Below are 26,445 nucleotides of genomic sequence, written 5' to 3' on the forward strand. Positions count from 1 at the left end.
TGGTCTATCCCAGCTGAACTTGTTCTTTTCCCTGATATTTTTTCAAAAATAAGGACTACACCAGAAGAGCAGGGCGGTTATTTCACTACTATCAGACTTATTACAAATGTTTCGAGTGCATAAGTTTGAAACTGGAAAGTTTTACAGTCAAATTCCCAACAAAAAAGGCAGAGTAGTGACTTGGGCCCACTGCCGACTAAAGAGAATCGACTCAAACATAACCCTTTCTTTTTTCTTTTTCTTTTTCTTTTCTGGGGCTAGAATTAATAACACCAAAGGTGTGTGCCACGTAACTGTTTCAAGTCTATTTATTCTCTCTCATAAATAACACGTAACTGCCATTCTCTCTCTCTCTCGTTTAAAACGTCGTTTTACACTTTTACTATATTGTCTGTTTGCGTCTCTTGAGTGAAGAGAAGAATCAAGAACGTGTAAGTAAACCATTTCTTGAATACCAAGCATCAAATCTTTGCCCTCTTAAAACAAACAAAGAAACAAACTGTTCATCTCGTCATTCTCTCTGTGTCAAGATATATCGTAAGTGTGTTCGTGTATGAAAAAAATGGAACAAAACAAAAAGAAGAAGAAGGAGAAAGATGTGATTCGGTTGGAGCGGGAATCTGTTATTCCTATATTCAAGCCTAGGCTTATTATGTCTCTCGCCAACCTCATTGGTACGTATATCCTACACCACCCTTAATACATGAATTTAATACGTTTGGAATTGAATGCTTTAAGTGTTTTTGAAAATGTAACAGAACATGCTTCGGACCGAGTTGAGTTCTTAAAGCTATGTAAGAGAGTGGAGTACACGATTCGAGCTTGGTATCATTTACAGTTTGAGGATTTAATGGTATATATAACTATATATATGCCCATCTCGTCCTTACTTTTTTATGCACTCGGCTTAGAATACTTATTTTGTGTCTGTAGCAACTTTACTCACTATTCAACCCTGTCAATGGAGCTGAAAAATTGGAGCGACAACAATTATCTGAACAAGAGATAGATGTTCTTGAACAGAATTTCCTCACCTACTTCTTTGAGGTCAGTTTTTCTTGGATAATTTTTGCTCTTCTATATTTTTGTCAAACAGAGGAGATTGTTAGATAGACTTGTTGCAATCAACTCAGTTGCTCTTTTTGTGTTCTGTATTTTGACTTTCTGTTCAAAACTGTTTTGGAACTTTACCAGTCACTTTGCATGAGTCGCAGAACCACTAGAGAAGAAGAGATGGCTAACTTGAACTTTTTTTGGAGTGCCCAATACAAAATATAGTTATTGATGTGGTGATTTTGTGATCATTGTACACTTGTATAAACAAAAATACGGAAACAAGCACACACATATTAGCATAAAACGTTAGGTGCTTAGAAGTTTTCTTCCTTCCAAAATCTGATTGCTTTCTTAACGAAGTTGTAGGTTACTTGGATAATCTATCTTTCATTCTATGTCCCAAGATGCAAATGATTTTTCGGCCATGTATCTTCCACTTTTCTGAAGTCTTTTATGCTGGCTAGGCAGGGGCGGATGCAGGATTCAACAATAGGGGGGGCTACTAACACTAATTCTCACTACTTTTTTTTTTTTTTTTTTTTTTGGAGTGAATAGTTACCACTGTACTTTTGGGTTTTGAGCAAAGTTAGGGGGGGCTACAGCCCGGGTCAGCCAACTCATAGATCCGCCCCTGGCTAGGACCTTTTTTTTTTTTTTTTTTTTTCATTTTTTGAGAACTAAGGGAAACAATTAATTTGGGTAATCTTACTGTATACCTGGTCATATACAAGCACATGTTTCTTTGGTAAATTGGATGAATTGGTCGGTAAGTTGTCTTTTTAGTTGAAAAAGGTGGATAATTCATATGGTAAAACTCAAGCTGAATAAGCCATATCAGATATGTTTGTGTTTGTGACTTTGTGAGGTTTGTAGTATTGTAATTCCATAAACGAAAGAACTAGTATTAGTGGTTTCATCATCGTTGTTGTTATTATACACCATTAGCATTGATCATCACTCATCAAATCATCATCAATGTCATAAACTCACAAGTACTTTTACCATTCACATTCATCATAAACACCATCGTTCACTTCGAACATGATTTTCATGATTTATCATCATCATATGAGATCATTAATGTCGTTCGTCCTCATTATCAATTTCACGACTCATCAACATTGCCATAACTCGTCAGTCATCATCCTCTTCTTGCATCAACATCACTCTCGAGAGATTATTATCCTTTGTTTTTATGAGTATTCATTTCCATTTCTATTCGCTTTTGGTTTCTACTATAACAGTAACATGATGTGCTCCAAAATTTTGTGGCCAATCAATAAGTATCCTATTTGTATAATGACTTTCCTTAGTTTTGCATTGTACTTTCTAGAAGTTTCATTACCTTGTGTTTCCTTGCCTTCTTATTTTTCCTTTGTGTTTCCCCTTAATTGCAGGTGATGGACAAGAGCAACTTCAAACTTGCAACTGATGAGGAGATTAAAGTTGCACTTTCCGGACAATATCTTTTGAATATTCCTATAAGCATTGATGAATCTAAGGTCTAAACATATGCAATGTTTAATCATAGGGTCTCGAGATACTCTATCATTATTTTCACATGCTTTCATATCTAGACGTATTAATCCCAATGTTTTGTTTTGGTGCACATAGCTTGACACTAGGCTTTTGAAAAGGTATTTTGAGGAGCATCATAATGAAAATCTCCCTGCATTTTCTGATAAGGTAGACGTTGAACTCAAGAAGTTCGTATCACACTTACCCTCTTATTGTTCATTTTGTATCTGCTATCCTTTTATTCGTGTATTAGTTTTTTTAATGAAGTTACCAGGGTGCTCCTCTGACCCCCTTTAAAAAGTTACATGTGGCTATACCTTTGGGATAAATGATGGAAAAACACCTTTCCCAATGGGTGAAGGTTGCACCAGGATTTTAGTTCGGTTGTGTCACATACTTGGGATTCTCAACTGACTGTGAAGAATGACTATAATGGTTATTGGTGTTCTATGTGCTAATTCCTTAGTTTTTATATGTAACATGTCGTCTAAGAGCATGACCAATGGGATTGTGTAAAACATTTTTAGTGTAAATTTACACAATTCTCACTAAAAAACCTCTACCAATGGTATTGCGTAAAATGACTTTTAACTTATACTAGTTTTCGAACCCGTCCTACGAACGGGTACTGTTATATTAAATTATTTTAAAAATTATTTTTAACTATGCATAGTTATAAAATATGAATATTATATTAATCACTCATCTAAATTTCTTGCAACGTTAAAACCCACTCTCAATAAAAAAGAAAGAACCCACCCTTAATAAAACATTTTGACTTCTTTTTGTTGTTTAATAGTTGTTTAATAAGAAAAGTTTAATTAAAGTTCAATAATAATACCCAATGAAACAAAGATCATATTGAAGCTATTTGAATGGCAAATCATTCTCAATCATACGAAAATAGATATTATAAACTAAATTTTAACTGTAAAACTATACTTGTCGAGACATTCCCAATACAACTATGTTTTGAGGCTAGTTCAATGTATTTCCATATATTTTCCAATTTTATGTTAATTATTTTTTTAGGTTAGTTCAATGCATTTGTATCCAGTTTCTGATTTCCTGTTAAGTATTCTTTAAGTTTGGTTCAATGCATTTGTAAATTCAGTTTCTGATCTATCGTTAATTATTTTTTGAGGTTGGTTCAATACATTTGCAAATCCAATTTTCGATTTTTCGTTAAGTTTTGTTCAATGCATTTGCAAATCCAATTTCTGATTTCTCGATAATTATTTTTATTTGAGGTTGGTTTAATGCATTTGCAAATCCAGTTTTCGATTTCCCGTTAATTATTTTTTGAGGTTAGATAGTTTAATGTATTTGCATCTAGTTTCCGACTTTCAGTTAATTATTCTTTAAGGTTAGTTCAATGTATTTGTATCCGGTTTCTGATTTCTCATTAGTTATTATTCTTTAAGGTTAGTTCAATACATTTCCATCCAGTTATCAACTTCTCGTTAATTATTCTTCTTTGATGTTATTTAGTACATTTGCATCCAGCTTTTTATTTCTCGTTAATTATTTTTTTTTAGGTTAGTTTAATGCATTTGCATCCTGTTTTCGATTCCCCGTTAATTTCTTTTAAGGTTAGTTCAATACATTTGCATCTAGTTTCTGATTTCCCGTACGTTAATTATTCTTTTATGTTAGTTCAATGCAATTGCATCTAGTTTTCGATTTTATACTAATTATTCTTTGAGGTTAGTTCAATACATTTGCATCTATTTTCTGATTTCTCGTTAATTATGCATTTGAACATCAAAATTTTGATTTCCAGCTATTTATTCTTTGAGGTTAGTACGATGGATTTGCATCCAATTTCTGATTTCCCATTAATCCATTATTCTTTGAGGTTAGTTCAATGCATTTGTATCCAATTTCCGATTTCCGGTTAATTATTCTTTTTTGTGGTTTACCAATTGTTTCCAGTTTCCGATTTCTAATTTTGTGGGATCCAAAAAAATACCTTGAAATGATATAATAACATGTGATAAGTAATAGCGTCATACTCTAATTTGTGCTTCTATTTCCAAATTGTGTATGTTTTATGATTTTAATTCGTGGCATTTTAGCATTTCCCAAGTCATAAACGTCTGGGTAGGAATCAACAATTTTTTAATTGATTTTACATGCATCAGGTTCAAAATTAATTAAAACAATATTGGTAAGAAAAACTAATGACAATAATTAATAACACCACTTATGTTTTTCCCCGTCAGATATATATAACATTTATTTAAAGAAATCAAAAGAAAAAACAATTGGCGAAGGTTTTTGTTAGGGGGATGGGGCCAATCTAGATATTAGGAAAGAAAAAAGCTTAAAAAAAATAGAGGACGAAGGGCACAAACGGCAGCATTTGATGCCTCTTATATAAGTAGAAAGAATTATTTGCGAATATACATGAAATGTAACCAAGGAAGCTTTGTATAAAAATAATCGATTTCAATTACGGGTCCGATTTCAGACCAGTAAACAGTTTTACAATAATTAAGATATATGAAACAACATTTTTCTTGTTTCATTAAATCAGAACTTCGCAAGAATAATTTCCCTCATGAAGTCTTCTGGCGCTGCAAACACAGATATAAGACTATGTTAGATATTCGTTCACATAATGCAATATTGAACAGAACATATATCGAAAAAATTATTGGAAATTATTTGGCCTGTGCAGTCCATATTGCTAATAATACTTGAGCTAAGAATACCGGGCTAATGATCAAGTATCAATCTAAACTCTCGAAAGTATTTAAAGTATCCTTGGTGCGTAGAAAATAGCACAGATAGTGCACAGCCCACAAAGTCAAAATGAAATAGAAAGTATTAGAAGAAACAATTAAGCTAACAACTAACACCTAACTTGATAAAATCAATCTTTATTTCAATACTAATGTCGTTACAACACCATACCTAATGGAAAATAAAATACTAAAAAGCTCAAAATTTTTGTCTAACGGGTCAGAAGTTTCAACACCTGACTGGTATAGATTGATGGCAAACGGAAGGGGTAGCATGCTCGTCAAATTAATTTACTTAAAATACTAAATATACTTGCAGATCGAGATTTGAATGATAGACTCCAAAGTGGTTGAGTGTGGCTTAATTAACAAACGATAAATTGCTTTAAGAAAGTAGAACACATTGATTAAAATCAGTGTAAAGAAAATAAACTGTGCAGTTCTAATAATAGCTGAATCACGGTGTTCATGAAAGAAAAGATAACTTACCAGATTTCTAAGATTGAACACAATAAAATTAGTGTTGGAAACCCTTCGATTGCAGAGATCTCAAATTCTATTTCTGGAAATATATAACGAATATGAGGAACTAATCTCACCATCAGAAATTCAGAACCAAACCCAAAAAATAAAAATCAACACTCCTAATAGAACAACTTCAAAATAATATTAATAATAAAATAGCTTGATTTTACCTCGCGATCATGGAAGTTCTGTTAAGGGTTTCTCAACATCTTGATTTGAGACGATAGAGTTCTGAGTGGGGTTTGAAGCAAAAAGATCTCACCTGAAAAAATTCCTAGCCAAACCCCAAAAGTTTAATGAGCTTGAAGAGAGAAATTAATGACTTCTCTAGGTGTCTGATTCGCTTATGCAGTGGCCAAGCTTACAGAAGTAAGCGGCAAATATTGAGAGAGAGAGAGGAAAGAAATTGATTTGTAGTGTTTGGGGGAGGGGTTTAATGAAGGGTAAACTTTGATTTCTAGAGTTATTATTCATCACTAATAGATTCCAAGCTGTGAAGGTGAATAATATTTATTCTCATTGTTATTATTCATAGTATCTCCTTCTTCTGGATTGAATCCCGGATAATAGAATCGGAGGCCCGGCCAGTTATGCATCTAAATCTCTTTGGTTCTGAGACTCCTAGTATAGGTCTGACTTACCCTACCGGCGGTGCCTTTAGGTAAGGATAGTTGAAAAAAGAAAGTGATTACTATTTCAGCCCTGTGTGCCTATACTCTAAAGCGTAGTGATCGGTCCTCGCCCATGGTAACATGAAATCCAGAGATGACTAAGAAGTCGCATGATGGACGTAGAAAAGAACTACAAAATCTAGTCTAGCTAAGAGCACTAAGCCCATCAAATGCGGTCCTCCCTGGCTTATGTTCATAGGTGTTGGGAACTTTACTTCCTTAAGAGGGGGGCTCATGTGACATACCGGAACATCTTTCTTTGAGTATCGAAGCCGTCCATGAGTGAAGGATCAATCTCAGGAGAACCGTATCCACGCGAACAGTTAATAGTGAGTGGTTGTTACACTAATACAGGTCTTAAGTTCAATATAGTTAAATATAATTTTGAATTAAAAGACGCTAATATCTCATGTGTTTAAACTTTAATATTATCATCAGTTGAATCATAAAAGAGAAATCAACAAAATTATTAAATAAGATACTGGAAAAGAAATTGTTTACCTTATCTATTTTGTTAACTCTTTCTGAAGCCTTGATTAAATATCTTCTATTGCATGCAATGAAAAAAAGAAAAAAAACTCAGTTATATATGTAAAACTAATGTAAATCAGACTAAAAGAAAAAACTGAAAGTTTACCTTTGTTTTTTGTTTTGTGTTAGGAGGATCGTGGGTTTTTTATATATAGGTTTGTTTAGGTTTTATTATGTTATTAGAAGTTTAGTATTAATAGGATTCTTATTAGATATGTTTGTTTAGGAAGTTAAGTATAAATAGGATTCTTTTGGTAGAAGAAGTCGTTATGTAGTCCTGGGAATTATACCGTATACTTCGTTGCTAGTCCAGAAGATCTTACTCAGGCAGTGAAGTTCGGGTACAATAATGAATCCAAACCCAAGATGCTTCTTGAAGTAGGATCATCCCATATCAAAAGCAGGACCCTCACACCTTCCTGCGACTTGGACTTAAGAAAATCCTCTATAGTGCCATGTTTCTAATTCCGCCAATGTGAATAAGATGTCATTGCAGTTCCAACCTCAGTAGTTGCTCTACGACATTGCCCTTTATGACCCAACTCAATCCCTACACGCTTTGGTCCCATAGTTAAGCGGTTAACAACATCATCTATGTCTGACTGAAGGATAGAACCACGCCCTCTCCGAACTGCCACCAATGCAGCCTCTTGGAGTAGCTGCGCCAGTTTTGCTCTTGGAGTAGCTATCAAACTTAAATTTAACAATGCACCAAATTGAAGGACATAAATACTGTATGCTGTCACGCTCCATACCCGAACTTTATGATCCTTGTGTGTTGTGAAGAGCATGTTATCGTAAGCTAATATGGCACGAACATAGCTAGAATTCGTTTTAAGGTATCCCCTCTCTGCAAAATCCATCTACTATTCGTGACTACTCTCTGAACCCGTAAACACACTGCCATGCAATACTGCAATGGAGAAAATATTTCCTTCATGACGGTGTAGTGATGCAATACATTGGTAGAGAAGAGTTGAAGAAGGTGAGGGATTAATAGGGGTGCATGCCCATGGCAACTCTTGACTCGGAGGGAAATATGGGTCCGTCAGTGAAGCTGTATAATATTTTGCAGGACGTCGACTATTTTGAGGATCGTTCATATATTTCATCTTTGAGGTGATTTTTGGGAGCTCTTTTAGATCATTATTAATGAAACTTAGTAGTGTTCAATTGCCGAGATTTCCATGAATATAGAGAGGAAACCGAGGTTGGCCCGGTGATCACTTGGTTGAATAGTTGAGGTATATGTTGGCCATACAGATTGAAATGGTGGGTTGAATATAAAGATGTTAATTCCCATATAAGTAGAATTAAATGCGTGTTAGATTGGGAATATTGAAGGCATTAAAGGCTCAATAAATTCGATGGTGATGATATGGGCCATTCATTAGGCAATGGAGGAATTAGAATTAAGATGGAGGTCCAAGAGCAAGAATAATATTTGACATCTTCTGCCATAATTCTGAGTCCTTGTTCTTCCTGACGTACTTGGTGGAGCAGAGTCATTTGAACTGGCTGCCAAGTTTTGTTATGGGATAAACTTCGAAATAAGTACGGATAACATTGCCATGCTGCGGTGCGTGGCAGAATATCTCTAGATGACAGAAGACTATGCAGTCGGTGAATGAAGTAGCGATGAATAGCCTTTCAGGGGCAGTCTCCGTGTTGCATCTATCAGAAAGTCTCCTTCCCATGGCGGGGTAGGTGAAACTGATGTGGTCGTTGAATAGACGCCATAGCGTACATAGCCTGCAAGGATAGTGAATTCTGTTTGCCTAGCAGGATTGACAATAACAATGAGAAATATAAACCTATGGACAATCTATTCACCTTCACAGCTTGGTAAAGTACATCAATAAGGGTTAATAACAATATTATGAATAACAAATATTCATAATATTTGCATAAAGAAAAATATAAGCAATAAGAACGTTGCAAGGAAGGTAACTACTTATGGCTTGAAAAGAAAAATATCAATGTTTATTAAGGATGAAATGTTACCTATGTTGCGAACGCATGCCCAATCTAATGGTGCATACAACATCTTGGGGAGTTGGGGTTAGAACCATCCTTGGCAGTGCAAAACTTTTGGTTTGTAGTCATTCATTCACCAATAGTTGCCCAGATCTAGTGCATTGGAAATGAAAGCATCGACTACTCACTTTTGTGATCCATACTATACTGTTACTGCCACAGACAACTATATCCCCAAAGAAAATGATATTGAGCAAAATAATCCATTTTGTTAAACATCAAGTATCCTATTACTAACTGTTCCAAGCAAGATATTTGTCAAATTATTGGGCCAATCTTTGTTTTTTTTCGCTACCAATTATTGGGTCAATCTCAACTTTAATAGAGTTGAAAATCAAAGCACATAATATTTACAATGAATCAATGTGAAAAACCCCAACTATTTAATTATTATATATAAGCTCTCATTCAATGCTAGAAACCCTTAAATAAAGGATATGGTAGTTTCTACACCAAATTAAGGTGGGCAACGTTCAAAATGTTTTGCTATATTAGCTTCATACCTAGAAAAACGTGAATGAAATAACATTAGGACAAAAGTTACTTATACTGGATAGACTTCTACGTCAGTTAAGAATGGGATTATACTTGTTGCATGTAATATTTTTGCCTCCATCGCAACTGCCCTTCCATTTTTCGGTGGAGGACCATGACGCCCACTATGACGTTGCTCTCGTAGCAACTCTAATAGAGCATGTAAGATGCTATGCTTTAATTATTAAAATCGAAGTTAAGTACTATACTAATTGTCAAGCTTTTTCCTCTCTCTAGCAATGAGTTTGGCTGCAAATCCATTGAAACTTATTTTGTAGCTATGAACCAAGGAATCTGAAAGCGAATTGGGAACTAAATAAAAACTACAGAAAAAATAATCATAGGTGATTAAATCGGGATACAAAAAAGTAGAGAAATTCCCAAGTAACGTGAAGAATTAATTAACTAATATGCAATAATTGTACCTGTTCTCAAGAACTTGTTCTAGAATGGTCTAGTGGTGTGCTAGAGGTGAATATGTGCTCTTAGTGAGAGCTCCCATATACACAATGTAAACCTTTATGAAAACAAAATTATAATTTTCATTATACATTCATACTCTATCTTATAGTATTCTTATAAACATTTACACACTCATGTACACAATATCCCCTATAAAGAAAACAGTTAAAAGAAATAAAAAATTAGACCTATCACAGAAACACCCTAATCACACACGGATAAGTTGTTCTTACTCCCTATCCAAAGACATAGAACCAACAACACCTAATTCACGAAGTCACGCAACTTCAAGTGGGCTCTTCTTTGAACCCAATTTTTCCAAAACCTATCACACAGTTGAGAAAAAAGAAATATATATAAAGTAAGTACTATCAACAATGCTAACATTGCTAACAGGGCCTCCACAACCGGTACCATTTGCTAACATAGCTCCTGCTGCTTCAACCGCTTGTGGTTCAGAGTTGGCTGTAAAAAACTTCGGTGTAATGAAATTCGATCTGAAGTCGATGGTGAAGAGGTGTGGAGTCCATCAGCCCTTCTTGATATCAACCTGCAATTCTCTAATTGGGATAGCAGCCAGAATTTTTTTTGATATACTCCTTGCATGATTCCTTCCCTCTACACATTACCTCTTCTTCCCCTCCATTTTTCCCAATTCCTCCGGCTTGGCCACTTTGGTTGCTTTGTTCTTGGCGTTTCTTTTTAGGTTGTTGGTCTGCTGGACCTACCCATTCCTCCCTCTGCAAATCAAGCACTGATCTTACGATATGCACCAGTTTTCCCTTCTAACAATTGTGTTTCAATGGGCAGTCCTACGATGGTTGTCTCCCCTATCGAATTTGAGGATGTAAGCCCGGTCGCACCCTTCATATAGTCTCTCACCCAAAGTGTCAATAAAAAGGAAAAACCAAATGGCTTATTAGGGAGGAGTGGAGGACAAAGTAGAGTGTTACCTTGCGATCATCAAGCAAAGGCGCGAACAATAGAAGATGCTTAAGAAGGAGATTAGAATAAAATAGTTGATGTTAACTCTCTTGATTGACTACAAATCTCTTTAATATCCATAAATAGTGGTTGAAATGACGAATGTACCTTCTGAATTTCGGTAGCAAGCATTATCGACCATAGCTATGAGAAGTAAAGCGGTCATTGTAGACACAACTCTAGCCTTGCATTGCCATATATTGATCATCCGCCAAGGACTTGATGACCGGAATGCTCAGACCGATCCCCGCCCAACGCCTCACAAACTTGACATATGTGTTTTTTTTTTTTTTATTTGAGGGGAGACCACGCTAATTTCCCATCTAGTGGGGCGGAATCCTAATTGGCTCATGTGTGTGTGTGTGTGTGTGTGTGTGTTAATACTACTTAACCCATAAAAAGAGCTCCTCGTAGACATACATTCAATCCATGATCCAAAACATTCCAATTAGCACTCTTTGTAGGGCATCAATAGATTTCCATAAAATGATATTCATTGAGTAAAACGAATGGAATTATACCCGAAATCAGCGTAGTACTTTCGAAAAACTTTCCTTTAGTTGAGAAAAACAATCAAAGAAGAACTGAGATCTCATGAGCTTTCTTTAGTAACCCGGACCTTCTTTTGATCGAAAACATAACTTGTCTGTTAATCTTGTTCTCAATCCTCTTCAACCTAACCCTACCTTTTCCCATACTTATTTTGTTTTTTTCTGCAAGAAATCGAAAGAAAGGTAGATTGATTGATTTGTAGTACGAACAATTTCCTATTATTTGGATTGGAAAATAAATTTCAAACACACAGCAAGTTGAAAATTGGATTTACAATAGATTTCAGGTTGTAATATAAAAATCACTTCTAATGAAACAATGAAATGGCTAGAGGTATAACAATCACATATTGTGGATAGTCATAAATACTAATATCTATGGAGCTGATAAATTACACCATGAGAAAAATAACGTGAATTTGGTAGGCACTTTACCTTGGTTATTTAAGTGGATTTACAATAGATTTCGGATGTAACACAAAACCACTTCTCATGAAACAAAGACAATGGTGATGGTATAACAATCACAGAATCTGGATAATCCAACCACATTAATATCTAACGGCCTGAAAAATAAGTTACGTCGGGAGATAAAGAACATGAATTTGGTAGGCACTTTAATTACCTTGGTTATCTTGCGTGTTGAGCTCTAATGGACGCCTCTCGATCCATTGTTTACCTCGAGTTATATTTATATCACACGACGGACTCCCCGTGGACATCTCGACCCATTGTTAAATCACGATATCTCGATAAATATTAAATAATCTCGATAGGAAATATTTATTGCATGAAAATGCCGTTCAGGTTGGATTTATTTAGACTAATTAATTCCGAAGGTTTACTATTATGTTGAATTACCAAACAAATAAATATATTCAGATGCACATATGGAATTTCTGATAAACTAAAAAGGTATATCATTCATGTACTAAGTGAGGAAAGATTTAACATGGTGTGGCAGAACCATTTGAGTAAATGGGTGAAGGAGGGTGTCATCTTGGTAATGGTATCTGCCGAGATTTTAGAGCAAATTAATATTTACTCTAAAGTGAACCATTGAGCATGTTAGGTACGCTGAAGTTTTTGCAAGCTCAATAGTGTGTATGAACTCTGGAGTAGTGATAGATGCACTATATTCAGTGTAATGTGTTTTATCACCAACAATGAAGTTATGAACCACCTCATCATCCACCTCAACAAAACAACACCCCGGGGAATTCTTAACTCCTCTCTTCTTCATGGTTTTTCTCAATGTCTTGGTATCTTCCCATCGTCTGGCTATGTACCTTCAGTGGTAGGAACACTATTTGCAAGCCTAAACTAAGAGTCATATATAGCTCATGTTTCCTACTGAAAATTTTTCTTACTAAAAGAAATTTTGATATACATAAAAACTATCATAAATGCCGCAATAAACAATTAACTAAACCATCTAACTGTGAAAGGAGAAGAAAACACAGTAAAAATGCCTCACCTATGTTAATTGAAAAGATAAAAGCATATGCAGCCACCAAAGAGGGAGGACGTAATCATTCTCAGGACGATAATTTGTCAATTTCGACATTCTTAACCTTGCAAGTTGCTGCATACGAACACGAAATAAGAAATTAAAATTACAAAAACCCAAGTCCTACCAACATGTTCTGTTATTTCTATATTTATGAATTTTGTTAAATGAATTATAACAACATATGTTTTTAATAAATCAATGTCTCAAATTAAATCCATAATGGAAATAATTATTTAAATGTTAAATCTAAACAACCACCGATAAATAATTATCCGAGAAGATAATCAAGTTTTAAACGTATTTAGTGGCACACCACTTCTCACCCTGAAGAAACGGGGCATCTAGCATTTGAGCTGTTTTCATCCGGTCTTTGTGTTGGGTTGCACATTAAAGAAGAGAAGAGCATTCCCTTTAAGTGGTTTGACGGCATAACCTGTCCTTGCACACTCGGACCATGTATCTTCCTTCGGTTGGTTGTTTGTAGGTGACAATGAGAATATACTGATTGTGTCATTCAGAAATTATAATTGGAATAATAGCTAATAAGTAAATAGTAGTGTTGAGGAATATCCTTCCAATCACATACCTCTGATTTACGGAAGAAAGTCTTGCCACCATGAGAGACATTTGATAGATACAAAGACTACATTTGCCATCAATGACTTGTCAAATCCCAGTCTAGCTATATCGCCATAGTAATCAAGATGCTCTCTAGTATCTTCATGAACATAATGCATAATTTGCACAGGCTCACTATTCTCTGTAAAGTATACGAACATCTTTTCATATGTACATGTACACGATCAAAGGCAACAACAATATAACAAAATGAAATTGAGGCCTAGAATCTAAAGAGAGAGACAGAAGCACAATACCCTTAGGAAGAAAAGTCCACCCTGAAATACGGTCCTCAATCCTCGCTACAATATCATCCTTGACAACAAAATAAAATTAAATAGTCTATCAATTAAAAATGTGATACTGAAAACGCAAGAGTGTATAAGAACTTGATAATCCAAGAAGCAAACACTACGTTTAAAAACACAAAACCAATGGAAATATAAGTTCGAACGAATAAGATGTCAAATTGTCTTATACCATAGTAATTGGTTGTTTCTCTTTACTTTGTTCGTCTATTTTTCAGTATAAGAAGACAAAGTATATTTTTTTAGTATTGATTAAAAACGACTAAATAAAGGACCAATCGGCCTATAACACATAGGAGGGAAGATACCAAAATGAAGGTCGATCAAACAATCGCTAATTCACTATAGTCCAAGTGAAGTTCTTACAGATAGATATTCATTTGATTACTTCGTGCAAGAGGTGAAAAACTAAATACAGGTAAGCAAGTTCAATTCTCTTGGAATCCAAAGTAGAATTTTAGAATCTAAAATATGAATCCATTATAACAGATACTACATCGTAATAGGCAGTTAAGACATGACATACCTAGAACTTTTGAAGTAGTGAGGCGTTGGGATCAAGATCTGAGCATTCCAGTGATCAAGTCCTTGGCAGATGCAGATATGTGATCCCAAGAATCGATGGAAACCGCAAATTGGCAGCCCTGATAGAATTGAAAATCCTCAACTTAGTCTTCCCCAAAATGGTGGCATCCCACCGAGAAGAATGTAAAGAATAACCCCAAAGACTCCGGACATCACCCGGCTTTGGTTGTAGCCCCCAACTAATACCTCGGGGGCTATATAAAATGGACTTCCAACTATCCCCTGTAGACTTTGCCCTGTTCATAAAAAAAACCAAATTGTTTACACCCCCACTACGCCCATTATAAGTTCGGGTTGATTCGATTCCCCCGCTTGCCAAGTCTTCTTCAAATCCTACTTCGTCTTTGTTTAAATCTTTTCTTCCATCTTTTTGGTAGAATCCGATTGTTCAGTGGTATTAGAATGATAGGCGAGCTCGGTATTGAAAAAGAATTCAAAGAAAAGAGGAATCCGGCCTAATCACATATATAACGGTCACCTTAAGTTTAGGCAAGGGAGAAAGACGGACAAAAGGGATAGGTTCTCTATCAGAAGGGAGATAGGTTATGCGATCCTATGAAGGGCTTCATGCCAAAAGTTTAGAAAAACATTGAGTTATTAGTTAAGTCTCGGAGATCTATTGATGGCCTTAGTTTCCTTGTAGATAGTGAGTAGTATTCCAAAAGAAATATTGTAAAAAAAACATTATCCTAAAAGTAGATATATACTATAAAGATCAAAAGCAAAGTAGCCTATCAAAAAAAAAAAAAATATCTTCAAATCAAAGGTTGACAATGTACAAAAATTTAATAGTTTTAGTAATTTGAAAGCCGAGAAATGGAACCAACATCATGTCGTAAAGCCAAGGAATCAAGAATGCTAGAATATTTGATCACTCCACGGAATATTTTTGTTCAAAATCTTTAAGAACTTACATTAAGAATATTCATTGCTATCTGTTATTTGACCTGTATAGATAAAAAAAAAAAATTGATCAAAAAGCAAACTTGTATACTGGAATTGATTAAGGGTCAACTTAGATGATAAAATTATGACACACATTTTAAAATTTTAGAACATGTTTTCTAATCACTAAAATAGGTATAATTTTAAATTTGAACCATTGGAATCCATGATCAATATTAGAGCTTCTTGGGAGCAGAAACTCTGCAAGTACGCTATGAAGGGGTTACACACTATCAAGAATAAAAAGAGAGGAGAGTGTAACTACCTTAGCTATGAGTACATCAAAGTAAGTTTTCTTCATTAATCTCAAATTATGTGCAATCCAATTCAATAGTGATTCACAAACCATTACTTTTGTTACTACGAACCTAAAGTTGTTGCAAATGTTGTGAAGGATCACCATCACCAGCCCTACATAAAAGTGACTGTGAGACATTTTAACAAACGCTTTGACCAATTCCATTCAACACATGCCATACCTATTTATTATTAAAAATTACAAATTTGAAACTAAGATTTGGTTTGTTCTTGGTAAAGTAATCAAGAGGCTGAATTTGAAAAAGAGAGAAACTTAACATTTAGATTTAAGTGCCAGCGTGGCACTAATTATCCATTGAACATATATAATGGAGTAAATAATGGGCACATTTCCAAATACATTTCCATGGAATGAAATTCAAGCGAGTAGAAATGAAAATTGAAGGGAGTAAAAAATAATGGAATGATACCCGGAATCAACAGAGTACTCGAAAAGTTTTTCTTCCTTTGGTAGAGATAACAATCAAAGCGACATCCGCATTACAAAGAACTGAAAAGCTTTCTTCAGTAACCTAGACATTTTTTTCAAAAATGTAACCTATCAGTAAATTTCCATTGATAAATTTGAATTCATAAAAAATAATTATTTCAAAAACAAATAATCAAATTAGTTCAAATAACAAAACAACATACATGATACATTCAAAAGTCAAAACCCATCATTCTGAACAGAGTCAGTACCTTAACTCAGGCAATTTTATCAAGTCACTATATATTTGAACGTCAAATACATAAGCCACATAGTATTGAACAACATACCTGGAATCAACAGAGTACTCGAAAAGCTTATTCTAATATACAATTGGATATGGACAATGAGACTGTACGTTCAATTTGGTTCTGAAGTATATCTACATCTGACTCAAATTCTATTAGTACCATAATCCTCAAGACCTCAACGATGTTCTTTCTAAGATCTGACATCATAATCCTATTGGTATCACAATCTCCAACATATCTGCCTTTCATTCTAATTTAATCCCAAGATCTACTGTGAAAAAAGTGGACTTTATAAACATCTACACTCAGTTCTGATCCATTAAGACTAAGGTGATGACTTAATTAATGAATTATACATCAGAATAAGCTTTCATAATATACTCATCATTTCTAATTAGCATGTATTAACATAAGTGCAAAAAATTTCTGGTGCATTAAACTGTATTTCCCTTCACAATGTAAAAGATGCAAACAAGATTAGGTAGGAAGGAATTACATTCCTTTGAGATGCTACTGATGCCATACATGAACATTTATATTTTTTGAACCACAATTAAAAGTGAGTTCTTTTTATCGAATAACTTCTTTTCACTTATACTTGAATGTAAAATCCACACCCCCTACTATGTTTGATATGTCCATGATCATAAAGAAGATAAAAGTTTAAACAAAATTTATATATGCTACGGGTTACAATTAATTATTGATTCCTGTTCTTTCATTTGTTGACTTTTTTTTATGTTTTCTTCCTTTGTTAGTGATAATTAAAAAAGAAAAAAGAAAGAAGCCAAGCAAATACAAAACTTTTACTTTAAATTTGGTGGAGTTGTTTGTTGTAAGATGAGAGTCACATATATCAATTCATTCCATGCATCAGGAACCCCTAGAACACACCAATGACTGTAGTCATGCTACCTTGTAGAAACCTTCCGTCCATCAGTCACATTTTTGCCGTAGATTGATGGGTGCCCATCCTTACGAAGTTTTGTTAATCTTGTCACATTCAACAAGATCACCGGTACCTTCATTTTATGAATAACAACCTCGTCATCCCTACTCAAGCTCCTCTTCCTCGATATCATGGGGCTTGGGCTCCTAAAAGGACGCCACTCGAACATGGAGAACTTTTCAAAAAGGTTTTGGGTTTTGAGTCTTTGGGAATTTTTTTTAGGGTCGGGGGAAGAGAAAAGAAGAAAGGTTTTGGTTTTTTAAATCGCGGGGTTGTTTTTTTTTTTTTGGTTTAGTTTTCTATTTTGAGCCAGTTTCTCGGGCAGTTTTTTTTCCCCTTTCTTGTAATCGTGGGGTATAATTCCTTTTTTATTTTTTCCTCTCCTGATTTAGCGTGAGTAAAGTGGGTACTTAAAATTTGCCTACGTGGACACCCTCATAGAGCAGAAAAAGGGACTGCTATTATATATATATAAAGAAGTGTTTAAATGGTTGTTTAAAAATGAGAATAGTTTTACACATTTTTTAATTCAATTACTTCTAACTACCCACTACTTTTTTTAATTTTTTAATTGTTTAAAAATGGTTGTTTAAAAACACATGAGACTCCTATGTGGCTGTGTAAATCTACACAACCTATGGGTAATGCTCTAAGGATTCTGGTCTTAATTAATTTCCAAAATAGCAGTCTTCTAGCGTTTGATGTCTTCTCAAAATTTAACAAGAGAGGACAAAAGAAGAGAAAGAAAGAAATATTACTTTTGTACATCTCCTCACTATATTATGTTAAACTTTTAAAAGATTACAGTTGTGTTGTAGCAGAAACAGTTTTGTCTACAAATTTTGTGTGTTTTGGAGGCAAAACAATGGTTGAGATGGAATGATAGGAGGGATACATATAAATGGTAAACAGTCTACCGAAGATAATATATATAGGGGTTTGGGTTCCCCTGGTCAAGCTCTAGACGAAGCTTGTGCTCGACCCCTCGATGACCTTTTGTCTTTCGTTTATCTCGGTGGTTGTTCGCAAAGTGTGTTGTTCCCTTTATTCTGAAAGACAAGTGTCACTACCCTCCTGGTCCACACTGGGTCTTGCGGAGCGATGTAAAGAATATAAGAAAACTTGTTTCAGTGAGGCACGACTATGGGAAGAGATAGATCCAGATTTTAGCAAAGTAACGGAAAGGAAAAGATAGAAGTAAGGGAAGGTGGTGGTGGGGGTATTTTTTTTTAAAGGGGGGGTTTGGTTTAATCGGGAACTGGCCGATTATGATTCTTAGGGTTGAAGTCTTTGGGTTTTTAGATTCAAACAACTTATTGCTACATGAAGAATTCAACCCTAAGAAGCAGAAATGCTTTCTGTTCCGGGAAACAGTTGTGCAGGACTTTTAGTGAAATACTAGTATCATGACAAAAGAATTTGTTTCCCAAGCCTCTCCTGCATGTTTTAGATTCTCCGTAGTCATTTACTATGTTACATGGACATGCCATAATTTGAGAATAATTTGTGTTGGATACGTGTCCATGTTGGACACATATTCAATGTGATATACCCTAATTTTATATATTTTGTCGTATCAGACACTTCGTATCCGTGTCAGATACAAACACACCTATCGTGTCAATGTAACTTAGGCCATTTATTGTATAGAAATTTGTAATCATCACAGCTGAGACCTCCATAAAATTTATAATCACATTTTGTTCCAAGTTATCATCACCTCTATCAAATATAATAATGGTGGTCCTCCTCGGTATCACTGCAGCGAAAGTTCTGTTTCAATCACAATTAGTCTATAACACTAAACATGAAAGAAGTGCCAAGGCTGAAAACGCTTCTTGGCTGATTTATGGAGTTTTTTTCACATTTTGTGGAATATAATTAGTTTGTTTGTATTTCAGGGGCTTGATTTCAGATATTAATTCTAAGTAAAGAACATGAAATAGGTTAGAACCTTAAAAGTGGAAACTTCTTAGCACAAACTAATATATCATAATGATTAAAAAGTTAGAACATCTGAAACATTCAAAAAGTTCTAGTGTTGAGCATTACTGTATCATACTGGTAATTCATATTAGGCGTTGTTCATAGTTCCCTCTGATAGTTTTTTTACATTAATTGTCTGACTAGTATGCCTTTTGTCTATTTACAGCTTTATAATTCACTTTTTTTTGTCTGACCTTACACCACTTATTTGGATCTATATGTGGATGTAAAGTATATAATATTCTGCCGGGGCACTGGAATTGATCACACAGCCGGGTTTTTTTTTTTTCTTGGAGAAAGTGAATATAATTATTGGAAGGTTATGGGCGTGGCTTCTAAGAGTTACTAGGTGAGTGGATTTGGATCACAATTTTTCTATCTAATATATATTATATAATTGTACTAATATGAAAAATAGCATTCTCTAAAGAGGATACCATATGGACTCCACCTCATGCTACCCTAGCAAGGCACTAACAAATATAAAGCAAAACTCAAGAAGTAAAAAGTTACAAAACATCAAATTTCTAATACAATACATCCTGATTACGAGCAAAATATTTGAAGTTCACCCGTCTAAAATATGTTGAAATGGTGATTTCTCACAGAATGTCAAAGGTGGGAGTTAATTCTGTTGAAATAGTAATTGATTTTGCTACTTGTTAGACCCTTGAAATGTCATCTCGGCAGAAAGTTGGAAAACATCATTATTTGAAGATGAAACTATTTATTAGAACTTTCGTCTTTCTTCTACTGTTCTTTGTTTGTATGTATAAACTATCTTTTTCATGACTATAATACAAAGATTGGTGGTTGAGTAAGGTTTGAAACAGAACAGAGAAGTCAAGTTATATTAGTTTCCATACTTAAACTGTATATTTTGCAAATGCTGGTTTGGCACTTTATTGAAATATCCAGACAATTCGCTCGATTCAGTAATTTATGTGAAATTTGATTCTTTGTTGTTTTCTTTATATACATGGGAAACTTTGTTTTCATGTTATCTTTGGGTCCCTTTTTTTATTCCCTTTTTCCACTTGCAGAATAGAACGTATTATATCCAGGAAAATAAGAGCGGCACACCAGAAGGATCCAAAGAAAACTGATGAAATTATCATTGAAGGAGATCAAGAAGATTTATGTGTTGAACGTATCCGCATTGAAAATATGGAACTCAGGTTGCATTCTGTTTATTAATATTCTGCCGATTATAAAAGATTGTAGTATTAGTTGGATATCCCTAAAACTTTATGCTTATTGTACGTCATTAAAGACACATGCTATACATAAAAATAATTGTATACACACCATTCTTATGTTTATGGATTCAATTAAACTACTGTGTTTGAAAACCATTGGAACTTCTTAATACCTAGAGATTACTCACAAGAAATATTCCATTCTAGGACCATTCTTTCAGAAAGTTGGGCTTGTCTACTATCAAAGTTTGGTGAAGGTAGTAATTTTATCATTATTAAGTAATTTTATCATTCTTAAGTTTGGAGCGTCCAACTCAAAATCAATTGCAAATGAATGGAGGGGTGGCGGGACTTATATAGTATGATGCAAGGTTTTTTATGCCAATTTGGGACTATATATCTTAACATGCATCCTCACATGCGGTGTAACTTGAGCCCAACATGTGGACTGAAAAAGAAAATAGCTCTTTATCTTTCGAACCTTTAACAACATCTGACATGGTGTTTTTGATAAAAGAAAAGTCTATCTTGTCAGTTCTTGGCCTCTTTTCACAAGTAAAATTATAAAAATGGAGATGTTTATAAGTAATATAGTGAGAGTATGTATGTGAATATCGTACCTTGACTTCTATAAAAGTTTTTGTTATATTGAGTGTTACGTTGATTTGTTTTGATAAATAGATATTTTCTGAGATATCATTTGGATGCTCTGAGAAATCTTCGTTGTTACAATGTATGCGTTCCTTTTTCACTTGTATTATTTAAATTATAGATGCTTAAAATCTTAACAACTTTTCAGTTTTGGGGACGGACTTGATTGTTATGTCGACTACTGTTCAAATTTCTTATACTTTTTACTTTCTTAGCACCTTTTTCTATTTTTCATGTTTTGATTACTTATTTACAACATTTGTGTACATCCAGCATGCAAAATCTGCTTAACAAGGTCACAATACAAGAACCAACCTTTGACAGAATTATCGTTGTATACAGGTATTAGTATTTTTTACTTTTATCTAATTATTTTGTTTGACTATTTTCCAAGAGATCAATATGCTTAGAAAAATTAATATATGTATTTTTGGAAGAAAATTTTGGTGCTATCTTTGTAAGAATTTAGTGTCTTTCTGGAAGAAAGGAAGGTATTCTTTTCCTATTAGTTCTAAGGCTCTACATTTTTTAGGGCTATGTAGACATAAAAGGAGTCCCAATCTGAAATAAGTATCAAACAATCCAAAATATTATATTACTCAATATCATATTTTTTAATATTTATAGAAGTTAGCTGATTATGATCAAAGTATTCATTTATGTTGTGAACTAGATTTTGAACATCGATTTTCACTGTGGTTGTTCCCTTATTAATTTAGTGACTGTAATAATTCAATGGTGGTTTCTGGTCCCAGTTTGTACACTATTTAACATAATGCAAATGTCATTCCAATTAAGAAAGTGTGTTCGTTTGCAGATGAGCAAGCAATGATGCTAAAAGAGAACGGGGAATATATGTGAAGCATTTTAGGAACATTCCAATGGCTGATATGGAAATAGTTTTGGTAAGTGTAGTTGTATAAATACTCCTTACTTGTGCTTCTATATTTTGTTTACTTCTTACTTTTTTAAATTTATGTCTTTCCTAATAGCCAGAGAAGAAAAATCCAAGCTTAACCCCAATGGATTGGGTTAGTTCCTTGCTTCTGCTGCCATTGGGCTGGTAAGCACTTCACAATAATCTTGAATACAAAGCTAACCCCAAAAAATTCTTACTTTGCACACTCACACACAGTACTTAATGATTGTTGTGCATCTTTCATTCCTTTGTTTCCAGTTTACACTTATCAGCTCCCTCGAAAGTCCTAAAGATGATGTATGGGTCATTATTGCCATTTTCTTTGGGCTTATGGGCTATTGTGCTAGGATTTATTTCACGTAAGTGTTACTTATCCAAAATTAGATGCGTTATCCATTTTTCGTTTTTGCTTATTTCATCAATCAATTAGAATAATGGCACTATGATAATATCATCATGATGCTGCGACAAATTCTTTTTAATAAACGTAGTATAATTTTATTTTGTATAACTTATTATCTTTCTGTTCTTTTGACACAACATTTTAATCAATATTTCAATTGTGGCCAGGGAGCATTAATAACTAAGGAATGGAACATAATTATTGTAAATAGTAGTTTGGTTTTCCAAGTTAATCTCAATCTAACTAATAGCAGCTGTTGCCGAAACATAGTTACTAATAGCATTAAAATTTCAATTCCATTTCTTGTTTGCTAGAAACCTAATGACACATCCTAGAGTTAATCATCCCCAATTTTGTTACTATTAATATTAGTAATTTCAAGGATTTTTAGGAATTGAGTTTAATTAGTTTTTTGAGTGTTTTAGGCTATTTTTATTTTTTAGGTTATTTTAATGTATCTATTTTGATTTGAGTTGGTTTTTAGAATAGATTTCTAATGTCAAAGTAGTATAAGGTTATAAATTGAGTTGTAGGGCTTTGGCCATAGTTAGAGTTGATGAATGATAAAGTATGACTTTAGAGAAAGGTTTTCTCTATGTGAATTCTTGTGTGAGAGTTCATGTTCTTCACGAGGAACAAGGTTATCGAATCCTGAAATTGACATAAGAATTGGAATTTTAGGTTCTAAAGTCATATCTTGGTCTTACTCGACCATCACCTAAAGCCCAAATATTGTCACGGTGTTATTGTAAGCATTATGAGCATCCAAATTAAAACCAATTGGTGATAAGTGGAGAGGCCCAGGAACATTTATGCTATAATACAAGGCTTCACACATCCAATAATGTGGGACTATAATAGACATCTCAACACGCCCCCTGACGTGTGGAATTACTTGAGTCCTAACACTTGGGTGACGTGAAGTAGACGAGCCCTTTGAGCCAAACACAATATCCTGCTCTCATATCATGTTAAACATTATGATCATCCAACTTAACCAATTGGTGATAAGTGGAGAGGCCTAACAACATTTATACAATAATGCAAGGCTTTACATATATAATAATGTGGGACTATAACAAACATCTCGACGGTTATAATCATCCCTACTTTTTGTCTAAAGTAGCATGGACACTTCTTATTTTTAATAAAATCCGTGTTGGACACACAGACACACGAACACGTGCATAACTATTTTAAATTAGGGTTTCTTTTGAAAACAGTAAAAAAATAATTCTATTAACACAGTCACAACTCCATAATTTTCCACTTTCATAGTTATATATTTGTAAGGATGCGCTTTGGAAGGTCTTGGGCCCAAGAATTAGTTTTGTTAATATTTTTAGTTAGTTTTGTCCTCTTCCGTATATGTTTCATATAGGTGTTGGACACTCCATATCTATGTCGGACACCGACAACGTATCCTTGTCAATGTGATTTAGCTTTTCGTAGTAATCTATTGTATAGTAGCCACACAATTTTCATATTTTTAGGTATTGCTTGTTGTGAACCTCTTGTGCACTACCCACGATATGCATCATTATATTAGTGTAGCAATTGATTAATGTCAGATATCTCAGTGAACCGCCCCTCGCTCAGAAAGTCCAGAGGCGGTTCTAAAATTGAATGGGCCCTGTGTAAAAGTGTGAGAAGGTCCTCGCATCGCACGCGATGTTCTGTGTACTGTTATCCTAATGGTTTTAGTGAGGTGCCATAATTTTCTAGTAGTAGCATATGTTCCCTCTGAGTGCTCATGATTAACGTTTGATGTTATTGTAGGTTTCAGCAAAACATGGCAACGTATCAGAATCTAATCACACAATCTATGTATGATAAACAACTGGATAGTGGGAGGGGCACCCTTCTTCACTTGTGTGATGATGTCATTCAACAAGAAGTAAGTAGCTAGTTGTTTTCTTTTTGGCTAATTAGTACTAGATTCACAATAATTGAAAACTGCTTTTAGGAGTGCATGCTCTTGGTTACCTAGGCTGGGTAGTGATGTAAGCTTAGCAGTTTTGTCAATCTGACTTTAACCTTTTATTTATTTATTTATTTATTATTATTATGTAAAGAAAAAAAAATTGAGTGCCCTTCCTCAAATATGGATCAATTTAACTTTTTAAAAGCTAAGGAAATTCTTCCCTCATGGTTTGACAACTACTGATTGAACTTCTAAGGAGCATAGGTAGTTGTGAACTTGACTTTTAAACCTCTGTTAAACGACAATATATTTTTATGAACGGTCGAAATGACTTGAACTTGCAGGTGAAAGAGGTGATTCTTTCATTCTATATTTTGATGGAACAGGGTAAAGCTACGAGAGAAGTATGAAACGTTTGTTCGCCATCCTTGTTTCCATTGTCAGTTTAGAATATGTGTTATGGGTTCTCTAGAAGTATGCTAACTTGTGAGTTGTGTTAATGTGTCATGTATGATCTTGACCAGCGTTGTGAAGACTTAATAATGGATGAGTTTGGTGAGAAATGTGACTTTGATGTCGTTGATGCAGTACAAAAGTTGGAGAAACTAGGCATTGTTGCTCGGGTGTGTGCTACTTTGGCATCTCATATTGATTAAGTTACTAGGTTGATGGGTGCTATATATATATAGTGACACGGTAGAAAATGGAACTTTGCTTATAACCATCATTTTATGTTTCCAATATATGAATATATGTACAGGTCACAAACTGTAACCAACTGGATAACCTACAATCTAATTTTACTAATTTTAAAAGTTCAAAAAGGCATAAAAGAAGATATTCACATACTGGGTAAGAAGTCTTTTCATAGACAATGCTACTAGCAAGTAGGACTATGCAGACCTAATAGTAAACTTTTATGACATATTTGCCATCAGGGGTGATGGAAGTATAAATTGTACTATTCCTGGGAGCATTTTAGATTTGCATAATAAATGCACATAATAATTCGAAATAAGTGATGTAAGTGTAGGAAAAATTGTACAGTGTCAAATGGGACAGTTGGCAAGGATTTTTGTTGGGCTTTTAAGATGAGAGGAGAAAATAAGATTTAATTTTCCTCTTGATTGTGATCCTACTGTTAGTCAATCATCTCTTGCTTGGTTTCCGTCTTTGGGTCCTTATGTGTTAATCTGTGCATGACAGGATACTATTGGTAGATATTACTGCGTAAGTTTGAAGCATGCCAATGAAATCATCGGCACAACCACCGAAGAGATGGTGTTAAAGGCTAAACAAGGTGCTACTATTGCTTAGCATTCATATTTCTCCGACTCCACTGTTTTATTTTGATGCAATAGGTGTGCTTATGAGCTTTTTGAAACTTGGCATCTCAAGCTGTATATTAAAGTCCTGTCCAAGATGGCTTGTATATTCCTTGTGGTTTTCTTTCCCTCTAGGCATATATATTGGACTAGTTTTCAAGCTTGTGTCTAAAAGAAAACTCCATTTGGACAACATGGACATAGATCGAACAACCACATTAAGAATAACTATTTCTAGAACCTTAAGATCCCAAAAGACTGCTCGTGGGTCTGGAATAATATTCTGTAGTCCAGAGATGCTGCTAAGAAGTTCATCAAATACATCATCTCCAGAATAGAAAACACTCATGTTTGGTATGACTAATGATGTTATGAGACTGTTCTCATTGAAATGCCTGAAGCTAGGAATCACTTGGATGTTCCTCTTGATGCCAAAGTTGCTCTCTTTTTTCAGCTAGGGTTTGGA

General features: G+C 34.4%; 1 protein-coding gene and 2 pseudogenes across 2 annotated transcripts; 1 reads left to right on the forward strand and 2 right to left on the reverse strand.

Annotated features, from left to right (window-relative positions):
* The first annotated feature begins 345 nt into the window (after window positions 1–345).
* Window positions 346–26,142, forward strand: LOC147516035 (uncharacterized; annotated as a pseudogene). Its single transcript, XR_015210881.1, has 15 exons — window positions 346–674; window positions 759–853; window positions 934–1,047; window positions 2,454–2,558; window positions 2,671–2,742; window positions 19,791–19,907; window positions 20,602–20,736; window positions 21,682–21,750; window positions 22,226–22,313; window positions 22,401–22,471; window positions 22,586–22,686; window positions 24,510–24,627; window positions 24,999–25,058; window positions 25,146–25,277; window positions 25,861–26,142. The product of XR_015210881.1 is annotated as an uncharacterized LOC147516035 (transcript).
* LOC147516036 (uncharacterized) lies at window positions 10,537–11,231 on the reverse strand. The gene is made up of 3 exons (XM_086595003.1): window positions 11,174–11,231; window positions 10,898–10,996; window positions 10,537–10,619 (listed from the first exon to the last, which is right to left on the reverse strand). The coding sequence occupies exons 1-3, from the start codon at window positions 11,229–11,231 to the stop codon at window positions 10,537–10,539; spliced, it is 240 nt and encodes a 79-aa protein (XP_086451129.1).
* Window positions 13,155–15,569, reverse strand: LOC147516037 (putative prolyl 4-hydroxylase 7; annotated as a pseudogene).
* Window positions 26,143–26,445: the final 303 nt, after the last annotated feature.

Source organism: Coptis chinensis, chromosome 2, assembly GCF_015680905.1.
Source record: "Coptis chinensis isolate HL-2020 chromosome 2, ASM1568090v1, whole genome shotgun sequence".
Classification (NCBI taxonomy): Eukaryota; Viridiplantae; Streptophyta; class Magnoliopsida; order Ranunculales; family Ranunculaceae; genus Coptis; species Coptis chinensis.